The following is a 24,837-nucleotide window of genomic DNA, read 5'->3' on the forward strand; positions in this document are numbered from 1 at the left end:
TAAAACTAAGTGACAAAAAATTCTGAACTGATGTTGTTTACAGCAACAATTCTACAGCACGTACGATTAACGACCTGAAAGATGACAGCAGATTAATAAGTTAAGATTTGAACAAATCAAATGTTAAAAATACCCCTAAGAACATCAAAGCCAATAAAGTACTTTGGAAAGGTGTTAGTAGATCCATAAATAAAAATGCAATAAAGATCAAATAATCAATTTTTATGTTGTTAACTGGGAGATACATTTGGCCAGTATGCCAGAAATAACTACATTATGTTCCTTTTTAATGGTCGTCTAGTAATAAAGCGCTAACAACCTCTATGGTCCATCACATCCAGACCAACCAGAGTATCAATCCTATTGACCAGCACTTTGACCACAGCTTTCATTGCTGCACAGTTCATGCCTTCAGCTGGATACATTTTAAATGTGAGTCTTTGTCTCCATTGCCCACTCAAGCAGTGTTATCCAAATGCCAATCAATTTCTTGGTGAAAAATTCTTCTTATTCGCATCTAAATCTCCCGCACCTAACCTTGAAGCTAACCTTTCTAGTTTTATACAGTTCTGCTATGGAAAAAAAAAACGAAGAGAGATACAAAAAGCTGGAGTAACTCAGCGGGACAAGCAGCATCTCTGGAGAGAAGGAATGGGTGACGTTTCGGGTCAAGAGCCTTCTTCAGAATAGTTAGGGGAAAGGGAAATGAGAGATACAGACGATGATGTAGAGAGATAAAGGACAATGAGTGAAAGATATGCAAAAACGTAACAATGACAAAGGAAACAGGCCATTGTTAGCCGTTTGTTGTGTGAAAACGAGAAGCTGGTGCAACTTGGGTGAGGGAGGGATGGAGAGAGAGGGAATGCAGGGGAATGCCAATCCCTACCTGTGCCCTTCATAACTTTGTATACGGCAATCAAACATTCTCTTCAGCCTCCTTCACTCCATGTAAAGCAAACCCAAACTACCGATGCAGGGAAAAGGACAGATGATGTTTCGGGTCAGAATCCTACTTGTGTCTCCAGACTATGGTATCTTTCATGTCACCTGAGACAGCAGATGGGGTATTAGTATACCTGAACAATAACATCTTTAACATAGCAGCACTTTCATGGTGTTGCCTGGTTTGTCAGCCTAAATGTTAAACTCAGGTTTTGGAAGTAAGACTCAAATCCACAGAGTGCCACATGCTGAACCATGGACGACTCTATTCAGATGGAGTAAAATGGATCGGAAACATCTATTGGGTTGAAAAATATGATTAAAATGTGTTTCAAATTGAAGAAGCAAGAGCAAAGCCTGAAGACGTAACAAGTTTAATGCAAGGAAAATGACTATTTAGCTATCATCATTGAGCAAGGAGATAGTCAATGGGATTAAAAAAAAGAGAAGTGAGAATCTGTAAAAGGTAAATGTGGAAAAAAGTTAAGAATATGATAACCTGTTTCAAATCAAACAAGCATCGATGATAATGCTTGTCAGGAGGATTTGTCCATGCTGATCTTCAAACCAAACAAGATTAACTTGAGACAAAAATACACCAGCTGACAAAATATATCTGAAAGATTTTGAAATTAGAAACCAAAACTGTGAGAAATGTAAGTTGACAAGCACGAAAATTGGCATCAATTACCTAGAATAACCGGAGTCTGGAAACATTGAGTCAAAACAATGCCATGCCACGTCATAGGCACCTCAAATGCTCAGCGCAGAAATACCGAAGAAAAGGCATTTGCGTTGAAAGCACAACTTCACTCCAGCCACAGGAGATATTATGGAATAGGCCAGGTAATAGAGCAGCAAATCTCTACATGATAATAACATTTACTGCATCATTTAATGCTGCTATTCTATTAACTGAACCGTACAGTGCCACTGTATGAACGAAAAGGTAGCAAACTCAAATGCTCTGTCTGCAGCATTATTCTGGTTATGCTGTCAACATTACAAAAGATTCTCCCGGAGATTATATGCAGAGAATATTTCCTGCCATGAACAAATGAAGTTCCTCTCTGTCCAACAAAGTAATCACACTGCTGCAAAGTCTTAGTGTCCAAACATTTTCTACATCACATACAAATTAGCCTTTTAAAAAATGTTGAAATCTAATTCATTGGACAGAGGTTGCAATGTGTTAATTTTTGGTGGCATAATTAAGGAGAAAGAGGTGCATCGCACAGGCCTTGAACCTGGTCAGACGCAGGAGGAGCCGGGCCAGGACTCACCCCACAGAGCCCAGTCCCTCCACGCACCAGAGTCTCCCAACCCCTGCAGAGTAGTTATTAAGAGTGCTGATCCGTGGGCAGTTGCTGCTGGGACGCAGGTCGGGGCCTGATCAACCCCGGCTGGGTCGCCTGGGCGAGGGTGTCTGATGTTGTGAGACCCGAAACACCCCATGACCCCAGGTCACGTCACTGAGGATGTGTCCCAGCGCATCCAGAGGATGTATCTTTCACACAGGATTTACACTCAGGCAGAACATGCACTCTCACATTCTTACACATCTAAAATCAGTTTAAGTATAATGATATTGGTAAAGTAATAGGTATTTATTCACAAAATGCTGGAGTAACTCAGCAGATCAGGCAGCATCTCAGGAGAGAAGGAATGGGTGACGTTTCAGGTCGAGACCCTTCTTCAGACTGATGTCGGGGGGGCGGGACAAAGGAAGGATATAGGTGGAGACAGGAAGATAGAGGGAGATCTGGGAAGGAGGAGGGGAAGAGAGGGACAGAGGGACTATCTAAAGTTGGAGAAGTCGATGTTCAAAATTTCTTACATTTTCGATTTTCTTACATTGGTAAAGTAATAGAACTTTGTTGTGATTGAACTTAAATTTGACAAAGATTTTCTTCAAAATGGATACACCCCAGTGCAATTACATATTTCTGTCAGCACTAAATAGTGCGAGGATGCTTTTGGAACTGACTTTTAAAAAGAGTGTCTGGTACTGGTGTTGTGCACAACCCTTTGGCTGGCTTCGTGGAGCAGCTAGATCAGTCCTCAACTATTGTCTACCTCATTGGTGACTCTTGGACTATCTTTGATCGGACGTTACGGGCTTTATCTTGCACTAAACGTTATTGCCTTATCATTTATCTGTACACTGTGAAAGGCTCGATTGTAATCATGCATTGCCTTTCCGCTTAGCATGTAACAAAAGCTTTTCACTGTACCTCGGTATACTTGACAATAAACTAAACTGGACATTTTTGTAAATAATGTTTCTGTGTAACAAATGGACGATGAAATAGAAATGGCCTGAAAACGGAATGATGCTTATCTTGTTGGTTTAACTGGCTTATTTGGTCAGTTTAACATTCTGCCCAACACACTCATTCATTCAGTAGTCTACCACATTCAAAGGTACATGAGGCCAAAGACATTGCACAATACGGAACATCTTGCAGCTGGAAAGGTCCTTCCTCTGTCAGCTGCCAATGAAATCCAGGCAAGTCCAAGAATGGTCACGGGGTTGAGGAGCGATTACGCTGGGACAGTAATGCAGAGATGGAAAGGATTATATTAATCTATTGACGATTGGGAGATAGGCTGTTGGGAATCAGGGCTAAACAGTTAGATTGGGGGTGGAGGATGGGCAGAGTGCAAGGTGCATGGATGGGATGGGCAGGGAGTGCAGTGGAGCAAGTGTGGGAATGATGGGAGAGGAGCCCAAGAGAGTTGGGCATGAAGAACAGAAAGCCCTCTGATGCGAGCACGAGACTCTGTACATAGATCCTCCCAGAGACTGAAAGTTTCAAATGTCTCCCACATGCGGCATGGTAGCGCAGCGGTAGAGTTGCTGCTTTACAGCGAATGCAGCGCTGGAGACTCAGGTTCGATCCTGACTACGGGTGCTGCACTGTAAGGAGTTTGTACGTTCTCCCCGTGACCTGCGTGGGTTTTCTCCGAGATCTCCGGTTTCCTCCCACACTCCAAAGACGTACAGGTATGTAGGTTAATTGGCTGGGTAAATGTAAAAATTGTCCCTAGTGGGTGTAGGATAGTGTTAATGTACGGGGATCACTGGGCGGCACGGACTTGGAGGGCTGAAAAGGCCTGTTTCCGGCTGTATATATATGATATGATACGATATGATATAGAGGAATGGAATGTGTTGCACAACACTGCTACCACATATGGAGGAACAGGAATGGAAACTGTGAAGTTTGTGCATAACTTTCACTTACTTTTCATTTGTCCCTGAAACTGAATCAAACATGGCATGGGATGAAACAACTTCCAAGGAATATTGTGATTACCTGAGTCCAAAAAATGAATTTAGGTCTGCGTTCCTCATCGCTGAACACAGGAAAAGTAAGTGGATGCAGTTTTAAAAGGAATTAAATCGTGGTTCTTTCATCATTGAACTTTGCAGTGTAAGGAATCAATCAAATTCAATGCCACTCTGGACAATGAAAGCGGTTGCTGCTCAAAGCCTCACCTATTCAGTGACAATCACAGTGTTCATAATTTTCTTCCTGACAATTTTTGGAACTCATCCATTTGGCTGAAATCTCCAAAAACCATTGCGCTGGGATCTCTCAGTGGACTAGTATTCGGCCTTTTACTGGCACCAAGTCCAGGATCTCATTCATGCACTGTCATAAATGGAAGTCCTGCACGTACTGACAGATTCTGGCAATGGACTTCACAGGGTGTCCACAAGTGGAACGTGTCTTTCTGGCTGCAAGGCCTCATTTTTCATGAACTCAAAGAGGACAAAAAATACCAGTGCGATCTTTTTTGACCCGTGTTTTGTTAATAACTTGTTGCAAACGATAAAACTAAAGGCCGACACAAAGTCCTGGAGTAACTCTGGAGAACATGGAGAGGCGATGTTTCGGGTTGGGAATCTTCTTCAGACTGATTGTGGGGGGAGAAAGCTGTGAGTGAGATGGGGGAAGAACAAATCCTGGTAATTAATAGGTGGATACAGGTGAGGGAGGTTTTCAATGATGGATGGTTGGACAAAGGGCAGAGATGAAGAGACAAAAAGTGGGAGTTAAGAGGTGCAAAATGTCCCTCATTTTTTGGAAGGTGAAAAGGGACGGGGGGGGAGGGAAAGGGAGAAAAGAGTGCCAATGCCAATGGGGCAGAGGGAAGAGAAGGGGAGGGGTAGGGGGTGGGGTATTAGTAGGTTTGGTACCTAAATTTGAAAAATTCAATATGCATTCCATTGTGAAACACTACTGTTCACTCCGAGGAGATAACCTTGAGCTTTGAGTCTGAAGAAGGGTCTCGACCCGAAACGTGACCCATTCATTCTCTGCAGAAATGCTGCCTGACCCGCTGAGTTACTCCAGCATTTTGTGCCCACCTTCGATTTAAACCAGCATCTGCAATTCTTTCCTATACCTTGAGCTTTAAGTTTAGTTTAGTTGAGTTTAGTTTATTATCACGTGTACTGAGGTACAGTGAAAAGCTTTTGTTGCGCACTAACCAGTCAGCAAAAAGACAATCCATGATTACAATCGAGCCATTTACAGTGTATAGATACATGATAAGCGTATAACGTTTAGTGCAAGGTAAAGCCGGCAAAGTCCGGTCAAGGATAGTCCGGCCAAGGATAGTCCGAAGGTCATCAGAGGTAGATAGTAGTTCAGCACTGCTCTCTGGTTGTGGTAGGATGGTTCAGCTGCCTGATAACAGCTGGGAAGAAACTGTCCTTGAATCAGACGATATGCGTTTTCACACTTCTATATCTTTTGCCTGATGGGAGAGGGGAGAAGAGGGAGTGGCCGGGGTGTGACTCGTCCTTGATTATGCGGCTGGCCTTGCCGAGGCAGTGTGAGGTATAAATGGAGTCAATAGAAAGGAGGTTGGTCTGTGTGATGGTCTGGGCTGAATCTACAGTTCACTGCATTTTCTTGTGGTCTTGGATGGAGCTGGTCCCAAACCGTGCTGTGATGCATCCTGATAAAATGCTTTCTACGGTGCATCTGTAGAAGTTGGTGAGAGTTGTTGGGGACATGCCGAACTTCCTAAGCCTTCTAAGGAAGTAGAGGCTTTGATGTGCTTTCTTGGTCCTTGCTTTAATAGGGGTGGTGCACGAGAAGTTGTTGGTGATATTGACTCCTAGGAATGTGAAGTTTTCAACCATCTCTACTTCGGCACCGTCAGTGCAAACTGGGGTATGTGTACCGCTTGGCTTTCTGAAGTCCATCACTATCTCCTTTGTCTTGCTGACATTGAGAAAAAGGTTGTTGTCTCGACACCAGGACACAAAATTCTCGATCTCCTTGCTCTACTCTGCCTCATCATTATTTGATATCTGGCCCACAATGGTGGTGTCATCTGCGGATTTGAAAATTAATTTAGATTTGTACATGGCTGCACAGTCGTGGGCGAACAAGGAGTAAAGAAGGGGGCTGAGAACACAACCTTGCGGAGCACCAGTGTTGAGGATTATCGTGGAGGATGATTTGTCCCCTATCCTCACTGATTGTAGTCTGTTGGTCAAGAGGTTGAGGATCCAGTTGCAGTGCTGACACCAAGTCCAGCGAGTTTGGTGATCAGCTTGGATGGTATAATGGTATTAGTCTATGAATAGGAGTCTGGCATAGGTGTCTTTCTTATCCAGGTGTTCTCGGGATGAGTGTAGGGCTAGTGCAATGGTGCATCATGGACCTGTCGTGGCGGTAGACAAACTGCAGTTGGCCAAGGCTGCTGGGTGGACTGGATTTAATGCGTTCCATAACTAGCCTCTCCAAACATTTCATGATGATGAATGTCAAGGTCACTGGCTGGTAGTCGTTTCGGCATGATAAGCTGCCTCTCATCTTCACTTACTATTTATCCCCACTTCTAATCTGTCTGTAGCTTCCTTCATTTTACAACAAGGCCCAATGTAAGCTTGAGAAACAGTCATTCACCTTCCTTTTGGATGCCTTGCAGGCAGTAATTAGTTTTTAGGGAACTAGGATCAATCCTGACCTTTGGTGCTGCTTGTGTTTCGCCTGGGTTTGTGTGGGTTTCCTCCCGAAGATGTATGGTGAGGATAATTACTTACTGTAAATTACTCCTTAATGTATGTGAATGGAAAAAGAATTAAAGGAGGTTAATACATACACAAGAGATAATAAGCTGTAGGGATACAAATGTGCCTGGAAATGTGGTCATTGGAATGGCCTGTAAGGTAAGAATGAAACGCCATTGTCTACGACCTCCCTTCCCTAAAATCCCTGACCATTGTACAGTTCCCAGAAAATAAGACTGAGGATGGCGGCACGGTGGTGCAGTGGTAGAGTTGCTGCCTTACAGCACTTGCAATGCTGGAGAACCGGGTTCGATCCCGACTACGGTTGCTGTCTGTATGCAGTTTGTATTGTACGTTCTCCCCGTGACCCGCGTGGGTTTTCTCCAAGATCTTCGGTTTCCTCCCACACTCCAAAGACGTACAGGTTTGAAGGATAATTGGCTTGGTATATGTAAAAATTGTCCCTGGTATGTTAGGATAGTGTTAATGCTGGAGTAACTCAGCAGGTCAGGCAGCATCTAGGCGAGAGGGCATGGGTGATGTTTCTGGTCGAGCCCCGTCTTCAGACTGAAGAAGGGTCTCGACCCGAAACGTCACCCATTCCCTCTCTCCTGGATGCTGCCTGACCTGCTGAGTAACTCCAGCATTTTGTGATACCTTCGATTTGTACCAGCATCTGCAGTTATTTTCCTACATAGGATAGTGTTAATGTGTGGGGATCGCTGGTCGGCGAGGACCCGGTGGGCCATTGGGCCTTTTTCTGCGCTGTATCTTTCTGAACGAGACTAAACTTAAGGAGAAGAATGCTTTAACATCGGAATGCTGTGAACTGGAATACTAGAATAAGGCTTGCTCTTTCTCTAACTTCCCTCACTAATGAATCAACCAGAAGGTAGACACAAAATGCTGGAGTAACTCAGCGGGTCAGGCAGCATCTCAGGAGAGAAGGAATGGGTGACGTTTCGGCTCGAGACCCTTCTTCAGATTGATGCCAGGGGAGGGGGCGGGACAAAGATAGGATGTAATAGGAGACAGGAAGACAGCGGGAGAACTGAGAAGGGGAGGGGAAAGAGAGGGACAGAAAAACTATCTGAAGTTGGAGATGTCAATGTTCATACCGCTGGGGTGTAAACTTCCCAAGCAAAATATGAGATGCTGTTCCTCCAATTTGCGTCGGTCCTCACTATGACAATGGAGGAGGCCCATAACAGAAAGATCATACTGGGAATGGGAGGGGGAGTTGAAGTGTTCAGCCACCGGGAGATCAGGTTGGTTAAGGCGGACTGAGCGAAGGTGTTGAGTGAAACGATCGCCGAGCCTGCGTTTGGTCTCGCCGATGTAGAGAACAAATTGTTTTGTAAACAAAGTGAACCCTCAGCAACCAATTAAGGTTATTCACTTTATCCTGCCCAACCTCTAACTCTCTCAACTTAATAATAACTCTCTATCTCATTTTTCTAGATGAAGAGTCTTCGACTTTTCTCTCTCCACAGATGCTACCTGACCTGCTGTGTGTTTCGAGCCCTTGCTGTTTTTATGTTGAGTCACTGTTATTCAATGCAAGGCAGCACGTTCTCAGACACTGGAGCAACACTGCAATGAATAGAAATTAATGATATTTCTATTGACATCTATAATGTTGATTACTCCATTGCCAAAAAATAATGAACTCAACGTACTTGAACATTTTGTTTATAAGAATATTTGTACATTTTTCCAAGATAAGACTACGTAAAAATTATAATGTAGATCAAGACTTACGTTTCAAAATCTGACAAGCTTTGATCTTCAGAGGTTTGACTTAAATCACCAGGCACCTAATAATGAAAATAAAAATCAATGTTGATATACAAATTACTGAAATGCCCTGTTATGTTGATTCTAGGTATTTGTACTTGCATGCAAAAATAAATTCTGAACATAATCGGCTGTAAAAAACAACACAAGACACTTTTAAGATCTTATTTCAAATTGTACACCTTGCAAAGTTAAAAATTATTTATCTTTAACAATTTACTACTGTTGTCTCAGATTTCATGGTGACTATAAAGTGCCTGATTAAGAGTCTTTGAAGTATTTTTCTCTTTCCACAGAAGCTACCTAAATGCCAGCATTTTCTGTTTTTATTAACGGTGACTAAGTTGACTGTGAAAGTCAACTTCGTGAAAGAATATCGATAACTCAAATGGGTTCCTAACCACAGTATCTTTCAAGCTGGTTCTCGCTCATTTCCAGGAGCTACTTCTGCCAAAATACTTGTGACAAGCTCTCTAAAAATGTTTTTTAGCTGTAAGAAAGGTCACCCATGCTTGAACCCAAAGCTACTAAGCAAAAGATTGCATGACGATGGGAGGAAGATTCATTTTGTGTTTAACCCCGCATCAACACTGGAAAAATCTCTTAAATTAAGATGACAAGGAATCTACCTGTTTAGATCAGCTGTTTACACCAAATGGATGGCACAGTTTCTCCCCAACAGAAGGCATTTCAACAGCCTAGGCCAGGGAAGCATGGATATAGATTGGTAAAGCAATGTTAAGCATCGACTGTTACTGGAGATTTATTAGTTTATCAGAAGTGAAAGACATCCAGTTGGATCTTGTTGGAATCATAATATTTATCAGAACTCTACCTCTAAACATTATCAAGATCCAAGCACAGGATAAAGTATAATACAATTGGTTAAAAGTTTGGTGCAGTGGCAAGACATCATAGGATTGTTTGTGCAGGGGGCCACTGTGATGGAGTAAGGTAGACACAAAATTACAGGCAGCATCTCTGGAGAGAAGGAATGGGTGACGTTTCGAGTCGAGACCCTTCTTCAGTGGAGTAAGTATGGATATGGCAAGAGAGTACTGAGTAGAAATTACTGAGCATCTGGTATGATATGAGAAAATAAAACAATATAGAAGTCACTACTAATATCCACAAATCTTTAGAATTTAATCTGCGAGACAAACATAGTTTTAAATTAGATTCTGCAAGACAATCATTACAGGAGGTGGCTCTGTAACACACAAGGCAACTTGGACACAGAGATGACTGACCACCAAGGAGGATAAGCTCCAAATGTAGAGAGTTGAAAGTGATGCAGAAAAAGCGCTACCACTTCATCACCTCACCTCTCCTCCACCCAACTCCCCCATTCACTAGCCGTACAAAGAGAAAGCATAGGGAGTCATTAGTTCAGAAGTTAACAGTAGGAGTTTGACAGAAAGGCCTAGGCTATTGTGCCACCAGAAGTTTAAACTCAAACAACTGGTCTGAGAATTTGACATAGTACCTTAGGGATCTGTATAAATGCAATAAAACTTTAATATCTCTGTAACTGTTGCAAAACCATTATATCTTTTAGGTACAAACCATATTTTTGGGTCTATCTCGGTTTAAACCAGCATTTGCAGTTCCTTCCTACACATATCTTTTAGGTAGATAGACACAAAAAGCTGGAGTAACTCAGCAGGTCAGAAACATCTTTGGAGAAAAAGAATAGGTGATGTTTCAGATCGAACCCCTTCTTCAGTCTGAAGAAGGGTCTGAAGGTTCTTGGCCCGAAACGTCGCCCATTCCTTTCCTCCAGAGATGTTGTCTCCAGATCTGGAATACCTCCAGAATCACTGAGTTACTCCAGCTTTTTGTGTCTATCTTCAGTTTAAAACAGCACCTGTAGTTCCTTCCTACACATGTCTTTTAGGTTATCTACTGTGCCTGACTTATGTACATGGACCTTTGAATTCCCCTGCTCTCTGATCGTATCATAAAACATGAAACAGGGCCTTCGGCCCAGATTGTCCGTGCCGACCACGATGCCACATCTAAGCCAGATTGTAGCTTTAAGGTTTTAATTACTATGGAAATGTCTATTTCCTCGCATTAAGGTTCAATTTCAGAACATATGTGCTTCCACTGAAAATCATTTAACACAATTTTGTCCATTATCTTAATTTATTTATGGTAAAACTCCAAAAATTAACTCTCCAATTATTCAAAACTTGATGGTTAACATCTGGCCGTGTGATGTTACCCAAACTTTGTCTAAAGTCACCGGGGCTCTGTACTTTCTATTCCTTGAATCTTACAGAGGCTTTGTTTCCACCTCTTCCTTGAAACCCATTGCACCTCTGTTTGCCCCGTTCCTTTAAAAGTCACCGTGACCCGGTTTCCTGTGCTCCTTTTAAACTCACTGAGGTCCGGTTTCCCGTATTTCCTTCAAACTGACCAGGTTCACTGCAAATTTATAAGACGACTGTACAACATCTAAAAGAAAGTAAATTGAAAGTATATTGTGGAAGGAGTAGGTGGGGAGGATTAACATTCAATAATCCTGAACGTCTGCACCAGAGGCTGGAATAGTGGACTGAATGTGCTGAGATAGTGGACTGAATGTGCTGGGATAGTGGACTGAATGTGCTGGGATAGTGGACTGAATGTGCTGGGATAGTGGACTGAATGTGCTGGGATAGTGGACTGAATGTGCTGGGATAGTGGACTGAATGTGCTGGGATAGTGGACTGAATGTGCTGGGATAGTGGACTGAATGTGCTGGGATAGTGGACTGAATGTGCTGGGATAGTGGACTGAATGTGCTGGGATAGTGGACTGAATGTGCTGGGATCGTGGACTTTTACTGTATTCATGCGTTCCTTCCCTACCATTTATTTGAAACACGCCCTGTAGTTCATTCAATGCCTTTGAACAAAACAGGAACGTGTGAATGAACATAAATGGACAAACATCAACATTCTCACTCTAATTAATTAATTTAATCTACAATGCTTAATCACCCATCTTCACACTCATTATGAACAGTGGCACAGCTGGCAGCACTGCTGCCTCACAGCGCCAGAGACCCAGGTTCGATCCTGACCATGGGTGCTGTTTGTGGGGGTTTGTACATTCTCCCTGTGACTGTGTGGGTTACTTCCAAGTGCTCTTGTTTCCTCTCATATCCCAAAGACGTGCGGGTTTGTAGGTTAACTGGCATCTGTAAATTGCCCCTAGTGTGTCGGAAATAGATAAGAAAGTGGAATAACACAGAACTAGTGGGAACAGGTGATCAATGATGATCGGCATGGATTTGGTGGCCCAAAGGGCCTATTTCTGTAGTATCTCTAAAATTAAAACTAAAGTGCTATAGGAGCGCTGTTAGTTTCAATAAAGTACTGTTTTAACAGAGCAATCAATGAGTTAATATAACAAAAAATGGCCAGCATTTAGAAAGGCAATCAAAGTGGAGCTTAAATAAATCCCCCCTTTTCCATCTCATGAAATCAATGTTATGAAGCTGACGGCAAGATAAGGCTGGATCTTGTTTTTGTGACCTTTTTCATTCACCTAAGTTCAGGCAGCACGGCAGTTAGGGAGTAGTCTGCTCCTGCTGCAGGAAGTGGGGAGTCAGGGAACGTTTCAGTATCACTGAGGGCTACACTTGTGGAAATGTGTCCATCCGTAGCTCCTGACTGACCGCGTGAGGAAACTGCAGCTATGACTGGATGACTTCAGTGTCAGGGAGAACGAGAACATCATTCAGCGTGCTTTTCTTCATAGGAAAAGATTTTGAGCACAAATGGGTGCCACATTATGATACAGCTCTAGAGGTGAGGCTATATTTGGAGTACAATTCCGGTTGCCCAACTACAGGAAGAATGTGATTAAGTTGAAAAAGGTACGTTACCTGGGCTTGTGAGCTTGAGTTGTAGGGAGAGGTTGGATAGGCCGGGACTTTTTTTCTTTGAAGAAGCTGAGGGATGATCTTATTGAGGGGTACAAATCATGAGTGGCGTGGATAAAATGAAATAAAATTTCCCACAATGGAGGATTTCAAAATTAGAGGGCTTAAAGTGAGAGATTTAGGACTAACCCTAGGATCAATGTTTTCAGCCATAGGGGAGACAATATCAGGAAAGAGCTGTCAGAGGTAGGTACAGAAGTGGGTGCAATTACACATTTAAAAGACAGATCTATGGATAGGAAGGGGTTTTGGGAGCTACATGTCAACAGAAAGTAAATGCAACGATCGCAGTATGCTAACTTGGTTGGCATGGACAAGGTGAGCCAAAGGTGCCGTACAGTTTGCGACTCTAATCATTTGAAAATTTAATTGGGATCTTAAAATTAAAAAAATTAAAATTTTGCACAATGATAATTTTAAAATGCTCTCAAGCCATTCAAATCAAAACATGTCCTCTGATTCCATCCTAATAAAATATTTCTTCATCGCTGTACAAATCATACAACTGCTTATTTAATGTGATAAAATAATTTATATTCCCCAAGATTAAAATTATTTGTTCTTTTTAATAATACATGTTATAATATAATATTTATGTGAATAATTTAAATATATAATAATAAATAAACAATGACAAATAAATAAAATGATGAATACATAATAATAAAACATATTATATATAGTATAATATAATAATAAATGGTGTTGGTGCCCTGCGTCCTTGGCAACCTGGTCAAGTGAGTGGAACTCTGTATTATTGATTAAAAGGTCCTCGTGAAGAAAATGTCCATTATTCTACAATTCGCACAATTTGACACAACTAACTTTTCAACTAACGATTCCAAACCAAAAACGTGCGTCTGAATGCACAGAGGTGCCCAGCAGTAAATAGAAACGTCCATCAGGACTCGCTGAATCCAGCGGTAACAATGATGGACTCCTGCCAGGAGAGAACCTATCAAAGTGTTTCCTGGGGCACGACGTATCATATGGACTGACAGAGCAAAAACACATCTACCCGTCAGTTATACTTCAATTAAATATCCAGATGGATGAACATAAAATATATTTAAATGTATCTAAATTGGTTCTGCTGCCATTTAAATCCACCTGAATGTGCCCTTGGTAAATTTAAACATTTCTAAATATGGACAGCACGATTGCAAAGGCTTTGACGTTTCATGAAATGAAGTGACAGCACTGACAGACTGCTAAAGAAAATGAAATTTCACAAAGCTGCTAAAATGAGTTACCTCTCTAACCCGCGCACCCCAGCCCTCTCGGCACTGCTTCCATACAGTCCAATAAGTAACATAGTTACTGTGCCTGAATAAAAGGAATTCAACAGGATGTCAGAGATGATTCTCAGTTAATTATGCTTCAATTTGCCAGGACTTTGATCGGTCAAAGGTGTGTTTATTTTGAAAAGATGAATGTGCAAATATTAGCTTCTACAATTCAACCTGCATGAAGCAAGACCAGTCATTGACAATTATTGTTTCGCACATACAATAATCCTCTCCAATTATATTCAATCATTTAACTCCACGCTCGGGTTACAAACATTGTTTCTGAGGCATTCTCTCTCTCGTTTAAGAGAGCCTGTGGTAACCAAGCAAATGAGTAATGCTAGACACAAGGAACTGCAGATGCTGGTTTACAAAAAAAGACCCAAAGCGCTGGAGCAACTCAGCGGGTCAGTTCTGGAGAACATTGGTAGGCTACATTTCAGCTCAGGACCTTACTTAAAGGCGGCGCAGTAACGCAGCGGTAGAGTTGCTGCCTTATAGCGTCAGAGACCCGGGTTCGATTCTAACTACAGGTGCTGTCTGTCTGAAGTTTGTACGTTTTCCCTGTGACTGTGTGAGTTTTCTCCAGATGCTCCGGTTTCCTCCCACATTTCAAAGATGTGTGAGTTTGTGGGCTATTTGTCTATTTGGCTGCTGTAAATTGTCCCTAGTGTGTAAGATAGAACTAGTATATGGGTGATCACTGGTCAGCACAGACTCGGTGGGCCGAAGGGCCTATTTCCACGCTGTATCTCTAAACTAAACCAGGCTGATAGTGGTGGGGGGTGGGAGCGAGCTGGAAGAGAGGTAGGGAGATTGGGACAAAATCTGGCAAGTGATAGGTGGATACAGGTGAGGGGGAGGGGGGTTGATTGGCAGATGGTTGGACAAAGACTAGAGATGAAAAGATAAAACTTTTGGCATATCGGTTTGGCCATATGGATTAACTAATAAGGAAGGCCATTTAAATTGCAACAAGGAAACACTTGTATTCAACATTTAGATGATCCTATAAATCAGCATGAAATATAGCAATCCGTCCTATTGGAGATATAAAGATTAATATTAACCATCTACCGTCTCCGGAGGCTACTTCGGCCGCGGGCCGCGTGGACATCGGAAGCTCACAGGCCCTGCCCTGGGTGGGGGCCGACATCGGGAGCTCCGGCAGCGGCAGCGTCTTCGCCCGCCCCGAATCGCGGGGCTTGGGTCGGCCCACTGCGGACCTTACACCATCCGGCACAGCCTGGAATAGGCCACGGGATTTTCTCTGCCCAGCGGGGGCTTCAATGTCGGGAGCCTCGACCGCCCCGAAGTGGCAACTTCAACAGCCTGACCGCGGGAGAAGACGGCAGGGGAAGAGAAAAGACATTCTGGCCTTCCATCACAGTGAGGAGGTGACTGGAGGAGACTCACTGTGATGGATGTTTCTTTTGTTTGGTGTTGGTTATGATTGTATGTATTATTGCATATTTTTATTGCTTATTTTTATTGGTCTTATTGTTGGACTGCGGGTAATCTTTCATTTCACTATACATTTATGTGTATGTGACAAATAAATTGACTATTGACTTTTGACCGGTGAGCCCCCACAACACAGCACTAGCCGAAATGTCACCCATTCCTTCTCTCCAGAGATGCTGCCTGTCCTGCTGTTACTCCAGCTTTTTGTGTCTATCTACAGCACTAGCTATCATTGTTAATGCAGCATCAACTGCAGATATTTTATTTGATCATTGCATTTGTTAAATTACATTCTTTGACAAGGAAAATTGAAATGCAGAATATAATGAGATTTTATAATGCCTTCTTAGGTTATATATTCTGTCATCTTCCGATTTTCAGCTTCTTTTACTTTTCACCTTGAATCTATGTGAAGTAATGGCCAGCTGATTCCTTAATGTACAGATGTACAGACACATCAATGTAGTTATGATCACAGTTTTCATTTTTATTCCAAAAAAAACTAAACTTCTTGACATGTAAAATGAGTTCAGAGAAAGCCCTCTTTCAACTCATATTGCACTACTCTTAGGAACAAAGGATTTATAAATTTTAATCTAATGCTTTGGTTTGAGAAACATATTCACAATTTCCCTACAGAAATTTGAATTGCAAGAATATTGTTCATTATATATGATGAGCACTAGAGTGAAGTGAACTGTATTTGCAAGGTGAATTCTGCATCGTAATCAGTTCCAAATAAGTTGGATTTTGTATTTTATTCACGAGTTGACATGGCCAACATTTCATTAACATCCCTACCAACTCCAGAGATTGGCCAGTCGCCTTTCTGAGTGTCCGGAACACTAACTATGGGGGTTCAAGTAACACTGGTAATGGGCGGAGTATTCTACAATGAAGAATTGGCAACTCCTTTCCAACTTTGATGGGGCTTGGCTTGGATGTGAATTTGCAGATTGGCAGTTCCAACTGAAGTTGTCATTCCAGGTGTGGAGGTTGTATATTTGGAGTGCAGCTAAATAAGCACCAGCGAGCTGGTGCAGTGTACATTATAGATGTAGTACTCCACAGCCATGATGTTTTCAAATACCGGTACAAATCACCTGGCTTTTAAAGGATGAGCATAAGAAATGTTTATCTTCTAAAAGTAAAATATGAACAGATTGCTTTGTGAAATAAAAACATAGCTCTTATGTATTTTTTTCCAAATTGCCTGGAGATCCATCTCTTCCATCTCTTATTTAATCGTTTTTTCAATGACCATGGTTAAAGGGAATGGCTTGGGGCATTGGCTTGGGGCACTGTCCAAAGTTAACGGGAATGGCTTGTGTGCTGTTCTCAGGATCCTGGTTCTGCAGTGAAGGTTGGAGTGGTCCCGCCCTGCCACTAGCCCCACCAGCAAGCTGCAAACAGCAGAGGGTTTTCATGTTGATTTGACAGACCTAAAGGTTATCAAGATTCATTAAACCCCACACTTAGTTAAATATCACAATGATATCAAAAGCTGTTATTCACAACTTCTAAAATCCGGCTCGTCTGTTCTTTTTTTGGATCCAAATTACTGTGGTTTGGAGCCAAATAATCCAGCCGCACCATCCAAAATGAGTCCATATTTGTTGGTGATAAATTCTGCCCAATAGTGTTAGCAATGAAACCTTCCATTATCCACCAACATTTGACTAAAATGGGTTGGGATAAGGTTGACCTGCTTTCTGTAGATGGGATATAAATGGAAAATTTCTATATTCCCATTAATGCCAATATTGCACCTGGAATGGATATCTGAAAATAGATGCAAAGGTGCTGGAGCACACATCTTCAGCCCCACACCCAGGATAATGCCTGGCCCAGCGAATGAATTATCTTCAGTGTGGTCTGCCTTTTCACTTTGAGTGAATCAAACTGGCTGACTTACACGATGCAAAAAAACCTCAGTAGTAGGGCAAGAAGGATAATCTGTTAAGCGTTCCTGGCTGAGGGTGCTTTCAAATGCTTCAATCTTGTCTTCAATGCAGTGCTGATATTGCACACAAGGCTGGGGAGCTCAGAGCCAGGGGTCACAATTTAAAAAGTACAGGGTCAGCCATCAAGCAAAATGCTGAGAAGTAATTTGTTCACCCAGAGGTAGTGAATCTTTGGAATCGTCCACTCAGGAGAGCAGTGGGAGGCTCAGTCACAGAGTGAGGCTCAGACACAGAGTGAGGCTCAGACACAGAGTGAGGCTCAGACACAGAGTGAGGCTCAGACACAGAGTGAGGCTCAGACACAGAGTGAGGCTCAGACACAGAGTGAGGCTCAGACACAGAGTGAGGCTCAGTCACAGAGTGAGGCTCAGACACAGAGTGAGGCTCAGACACAGAGTGAGGTTCAGACACAGAGTGAGGCTCAGACACAGAGTGAGGCTCAGACACAGAGTGAGGCTCAGACACAGAGTGAGGCTCAGACACAGAGTGAGTGAGAGGCTCAGTCACACAATACACAGAGAACAATATTTTTTTTTTAGAATGTAGGAACAAGAAACTGTAGATGCTGGATTACAAAAGAGGACACAAAGTACTGGAGTAACTCAACGGGTCAAGCAGCATCCCTGGAGGACATGGGTAGTTGGCATTTCAGGTTGGGACCCTTCTTCAGACTGATTGTAGAGTGGAAAGAAAGCTAGAAGGGGGCAGGACAAAGTGTGTAGGAAATAGGTGAACACAGGTGGGGGGAGGGGGGGTTGATAGGTCACTGGTTGCCGGACAAAGGCCAGAGATGGAAAAAAATGGTGTGAGACAAAAGGAGTGAAGAGTTGTGAATTGTGAAGCCAGAGGAAGGAAAGTAGGTGAAGGGTGAGGAAGAGGTGTGAGTGCAGGTGGGGGCACAGGGGAGGGGGGGAGAAAAGGGGTTATGGGGGGAGGGAGGGGGGGGAGGGTGTTAGAGATTATTTAAAATTTGAGAATTTATTGGGTTGTAAGCAACCCAAGTGGAATATGAGGTGCTGTTCCCCCACTTTGCATGAGGCCTCACTCTGGCAATGGAGGAGGCCCAGGACAGAAAGATCAGTGTGGGAATGGGAGGGAGATTTAAAATGGTTAGCAACTGGAAGAATCGGTAGGCCCTGGCGGACCAAGCACAACTTTTCAGTGAAATGGTCACTGAGTCTTCGCTTGGTCCTGCCAATATACAGGAGGCCACATCGGGAACACCAGTAGACAGTAGACAAGCAAATTTGGTTTCGATTTTAAGGTAATCAAGGAATATGAGGTTAGTACAAGAGATTGACATTGGGGTACAAGATTTCCAACAAGATCTTATTGAATGACAGAGAGACAGAAGGGGCCAAATGGTCCTACTCCTATTACTTGTGTTTTTATGTCCCCTTGCATTTTCGTGTTGGGTTGCACCATCACTAAGCACTGAGATGTTAATGAAGATTCCTAGGTTTAGGTTTATTATTGTCATATGTACCAAGGAACAGTGAAAAGCTTTGTTTTGCATGCTATGCAAACAGATCAGATATACCACACATAGATGCAATCAGTTCAAACTCAAGTACAAGAAACAGAACACAGGGGAAGATAGAGAGCACAGAATATAGTTCTCAGCATTCTAGCGCATTGTAGTGCATCAGTTCCTAAAACAAAGTCAAATGTCCTCAATGGGGTAGAGATGAATAGAACAGTACCCCAGCTTCCATGTTATCTGTTGAATTGTTCACCAGTATTCACTGTGATGGACTGAGGAACTTTATTTTTTTCACAGTGTGACCTCGCACAGGACAGGCAGAGTGCCTGCTTGCTATATTACATCACATTGCTATTCTCCGAGAGAGAAGACTTGGTTCAGGCAGCTGCGCTCATGACTTCAACACCAATCAAGGCTTGTTTGAATACCTTCAGCGGGAGTTGTTTGAAGACGGCTTCTTGCTTCTATCAATGATTTAAGAATAAGGGGTAGGCCATTTTGGACTGAGATGAGGACAAACCTTTTCACCCAGAGAGTTGTGAATCTGTGGAATTCTCTGCCACAGAAGGCAGTGGAGGCTAATTCACTGGATGTATTCAAGAGAGAGTTAGATATAGCTCTTAGGGCAAATGGAATCAAGGGATGTGGGGAAAAAGCAGGAACAGGGTACTGATTCTGGATGATCAGCCTTGATCATATTGAATGTGTGAACACGAGGAAAGCTGGAGGCCCAGATGGTATATCTGGGTGAGTACTAAAGTCTTGTGCTACTCAGCTTGCTCCAGTGCTCACCACAATATTCAACCTCTCCTTGGCTAAGTCCGTGGTCCCTGCATGCTTCAAACGATCCATCATTGTACCGGTGCCAAAGAATGCCTCTCCAGCGTGTTTAAATGACTACCGACCGGTGGACCTCACCTCGGTTGTCTTGAAATGCTTCGAGAGGCTAATCAAGAAGCACATCTGCGCCCTCCTTCCTCGCAACATGGACCCTCTATAGTTCGCATACCGTCCGAACAGGTCCACGGATGATGCGGTCTCCCAGGTTCTGCACACCGCTCTCTCTCATCTGGACAGCCAGGGAGGCTATGTGAGGATGCTATTCATTGACTTTAGTTCAGCATTCAACACAATAGTCCCCAGCAGACTGGTTGAGAAGCTGCTGGAACTGGGGCTTAGCACCCCTCTGTGTGCCTGGGTCCTGGACTTTCTCACCGCCAAGCCCCAAGTGGTCAGGATGGGGGAACACACATCTAGCTCCCTCACCCTGAACATAGGATCCCCCCAGGGTTGCGTCCTTAGCCCCCTACTGTACTCCCTGTACACACATGACTGTGGGGCCAGGTTCAGCTCAAACTCCATCATCAAGTTTGCTGATGACACTGTGGTGGTGGGCCGGATCTCCAACAACGATGAGAAGGCCTACCGGGAGGAGGTGGCTGATCTGGCACTCTGGTGTCAGGACAATAGCCTCCTCTTGAATGTCACTAAAACGAAGGAGCTGATTGTGGACATTAGAAGGGCTAAACATCCAAGGACGTACATGCCACTGGAGATAAATGGGTCTACTGTGGATAGGGTGAGCAGTTTTAAATTCTTGGGAGTCCGCATCACAGAGGATCTGACATGGGCAACGCACATTGCCGCACTGGTGGGTAAGGCAAAGCAGCGCCTTTACCACCTCAGACAGCTGAGGAAATTCAGAGTGTCTCTGAGGATCCTTCATTGCTTCTACTCTGGGGCTGTAGAGAGCATCCTGTCCGGCAACATTACAGTCTGGTTTGGGAACAGCTCTAACCAGGACAGGATGGCCCTGCAGAGAGTAGTGCGTTTGGCAGAACGCACCATGGGAACTACACTCGTCCCCCTGCAGGACCTATACATCAGGAGGTGCAGATCAAGAGCAAGCAAGATTATGAGGGACCCCTGCCACCCCAGTAACGGACTGTTCCAGATGCTACGGTCAGGCAAACGCCTCCGCTGTCACGCTGTGAAAACGGAGAGAATGAGACGGAGTTTCTTCCCACAGGCCATCAGGACTGTCAACTTTTATAACTCCAGAGACTACATTTTTGTCTACACTATAGTAACTTATTCACTTTATTTATATGCTGTAACTGTAATTCTTTTTTGTGCACAATCCGCAGGCATTGCCACTTTCATTTCACTGCACATCGTGTATGTGTATGTGACAAATAAACTTGACTTGACTTGACTTGAATGGTGGTGCTGGCTCGAAGGGCCAAATGACCTACTCCTGCACCTACTTTTTATGTTTCTATGTTTCTATGTTTCTATTTGATTGCACTTGCAGTTAGATTTATAAGTAGCTAGTTATCACTACTAGGTTGAAAGGAGTCGATTACCATTGGTTATCTAAACTAAATTTGAAACTCTGATCCACAGATGCTGCTGCTGTACAAGATCTATTTGGACGGTACTGTTGTTTCACAAAGTTGGCACCAGAACTACAATAGACAATAGGTGCAGGAGGAGGCCATTCGGCCCTTCAAGCCAGCACTGCCATTCAATGTGATCATGGCTGATCATTCTCAATCAGTACCCCGTTCCTGCCTTCTCCCCATACCCCCTGACTCCGCTATCCTCAAGCGCTCTATCTAGCTCTCTCTTGAATGCATTCAGAGAATTGGCCTCCACTGCCTTATGAGGTAGAGAATTCCACAGATTCACAACTCTCTGACTGAAAAAGTTTTTCCTCATCTCCGTTCTAAATTGCCTACCCCTTATTCTTAAACTGTGGCCCGTTGTTCTGGACTCCCCCGACATTGGGAACATGTTTCCTGCCTCTAATGTGTCCAACCCCTTAATAATCTTATACGTTTCGATAAGATCTCCTCTCATCCTTCTAAATTCCAGTATATACAAGCCTAGTCGCTCCAGTCTTTCAACAAATGACAGTCCCGCCATTCCAGGAATTAACCTAGTAAACCTACGTTGCACGCCCTCAATAGTAAGAATTGAGTGTGATTGTTGCTGGTACTACAGTGTGAATGTTGCTGGTACTAGTCCTAGCATGCTCTTCCACACTACTCACTAAACCAGAATCAGTCCTCATTCTTGAAGATAATGGTAATGCCAGGCCATGTATTTACAGATTGTGGTGGAATATAATTCTGCTGCCTTTGATCGATCATCTCTTTACATTCTTGTCAGCATTTAAATCTACCCCTCGCAAGGCTGCAGGCCCGGATGGAGTCCCAGGACGGGTACTTAAGGATTGTGCTGACCAGCTTGCTGGGGTATTCACTAACATCTTCAACCTGTCTTTATCTCTGGCAACGGTCCCGAAGTGCCTGAAGTTGGCCACCATAGTGCCGGTGCCGAAAAAAGCAAACATCAGCAACCTGAACGGCCACCGTCCGGTTGCCCTCACACTGATAGTTAGGAAGTGCTTTGAAAGGTTGGTCCTCTCCCACATCAAAGCCACCATCCCTGCCTCACTAGACCCACACCAGTTTGCATACAGAGCGAATAGATCTACAGAGGACGCCATCTCTCTGGCTCTTCATACCTTCCTGACTCACCTGGAGAGACAGGGCACATACGTGAGGATGCTATTCATAGACTGTAGCTCTGCCTTCAACACAGTCACCCCACCAAGCTCACCTCCAAACTCCACCAGCTAGGCCTCAGTTCGCATATATGCAACTGGATCCTGGATTTCCTGTCGGAGCGCCCTCAGGCAGTGAAAATGGGCCTCCACCTGTCCTCCACCACCACCCTGAGTACCGGCACACCGCAAGGTTGTGTACTGAGCCCCATTCTCTACTCCCTCTTCACACATGACTGTGTCCCTGCATTCGCCACCAACACCATCGTCAAATTTGCGGATGACACAACGGTGATCGGGCTGATCTCCAACGGCGATGAATCAGCCTACAGAGCGGAGGTGCAGAACCTGGCGAGATGGTGCTCAGAGAACAGCCTGTCCCTAAACACAGCTAAGACCAAGGGGCTAATTATTAACTTCAGAATGTCACAGAATGAGGAATACGCTCCAGTCCTCATTAATGGGGACGAAGTGGTGAGAGTGTCCAGCTTCAGGTTTCTGGGCACACACGTTTCACAGGAGCTCACATGGGCCACCAACAACGCTGCACTTGTCAAAAAGGCACAGCAACGGCTGTTCTTCCTGAGAACACTAAAAAGGTCAGTCTGCCACAACAGCTTCTGACGACCTTCTATCGCTGCACCACAGAGGATCATTGGGACATCTACAACGCACGTTGCCTCAGGAAAGCCACCAGCATCTACAAGGACTCCACACACCCATGCTACCGTCTGCTTGAACTACTTCCATCTGGCAGACGTTACAAAGCCTTCTACGCCCACACCTCCAGACTAAGGGACAGCTTTATCCCCTGGAGCTACAGCTGCTCTGAATCAGTCCTGTTGAGAGCCCGCCATGAACTGTCTCTGCCCCCAGGGTCATCTGGCACAACTGACCCCTGCATGAACCTTTTTTTGCACTTTATCTTGTTCCCCCTTTTTCTTGTTCCTTCCCCCCCCCCCCCTCTTGTTGTTTGCATGTTCACCGTGATTTATTTAATATTTGATTTGATAGCATCGATATGGAAGCGACAATCAAAATCTGGTTGTACTTGTACAATGACAATAAAGGATATTGTATTGTATTGTATTGTATTCCCTGATGCCTTACAATAGAAATAAATTCAAACCCCTTCAAACTAAATGTCCTCTCCCACATCAAAGCCACCATCCCTGCCTCACTAGACCCACACCAGTTTGCATACAGAGCAAATAGATCTACAGAGGACGCCATCTCTCTGGCTCTTCATACCTTCCTGACTCACCTGGAGAGACAGGGCACATACGTGAGGATGCTATTCATAGACTATAGCTCTGCCTTCAACACAGTCATCCCCACCAAGCTCACCTAGAATGATTCATAAGAACACTAACTAAACCAAAATGTTTCAAGAGGGCTTGTTTATTAAAAAAAATGTATCTAGCAATTTAGTTTGCTGCTATGCTGGAAAAACCTACGACATAATCATGTAAACAGGTCCTTTTATCTCAATTTATCAATCCATATGAAAAGGCTATTTGCAAACTAAACATAGCACAAAAAGTAAGGAAATTTGTGTTTGGTAGATTATTTCTTTGTTGTAACAATGCTTCTTGGCAATAAATCTTATACCGTTGGAAAGCCTGTTTATTTCCCTTTTAAATGGTGCCACATTTGTAAGGAACATGCATTTGTGGGATGAGCAGCAGAGCTGAGTATATGGGTTGCGCCCATGAAAAATTTGCCAAATCTTCTCTGCCAATGCCAAACAGCTTATTCTGCTGTTGCTATTGACTCTTGTTTTGAGCTTCTGGTACCCCCAGGTGCTGACAAGAATGGGATGCCATCCCACAACAGTGTGTGACTAGGCTGGTGACCAGCATGAGGAGGAGGTGCCAGGCTGTTATGGCTGTGTATGGTTCTTCCACACGCTACTGTGGCTCCTGTTTATTAAATGAATAAATTGTTAAATTGCCAATATGTCTTGTTTCTTCAGACTTCAATCATCCAATCCACCAAACAACACCGAACAAGAGTCAATGGCAGAATAAGCTGTTTGGCATTGGCAGAGATTTGGCAAATTTTTCATGGGCGCAACCCATATACTCAGCTCTGCTGCTCATTTTTTTAAGTCTACCAAAACTGCTGAAGTTTACAAAATATACTTTTTAGTTTTTCAATTTAAATTCATATCATTTCGCATTAGCCCAAAAAACTTTGTGTGATGACACAAATGAATGATTAGAACAGAATCTTTTCCATTCCAAAGTTTTAATAATTCAGAAGAACATTTTTATGCACTTTTAGTTAGTTCTTTAAGTGCCTAAACTAAGTCTGAAAAAGATGGTGATATAAAGCGGAGGGAATTAAAAGG

General features: G+C 43.5%; 1 protein-coding gene across 2 annotated transcripts in view; it reads right to left on the bottom strand.

Moving 5' to 3' along the window:
• Positions 1 to 24,837, bottom strand: part of snx29 (sorting nexin 29) — a 556,462-nt gene that overhangs the window by 197,577 nt on the left and 334,048 nt on the right. For both annotated transcript variants that reach the window (XM_078418306.1, XM_078418305.1), the window contains one exon: positions 8,744 to 8,799. In XM_078418306.1, the coding sequence (XP_078274432.1) occupies positions 8,744 to 8,799 (56 nt within the window). The remainder of the gene's footprint in view (positions 1 to 8,743; positions 8,800 to 24,837) is intronic.

This window comes from Rhinoraja longicauda, chromosome 21, assembly GCF_053455715.1.
Source record: "Rhinoraja longicauda isolate Sanriku21f chromosome 21, sRhiLon1.1, whole genome shotgun sequence".
NCBI lineage: Eukaryota > Metazoa > Chordata > Chondrichthyes > Rajiformes > Arhynchobatidae > Rhinoraja > Rhinoraja longicauda.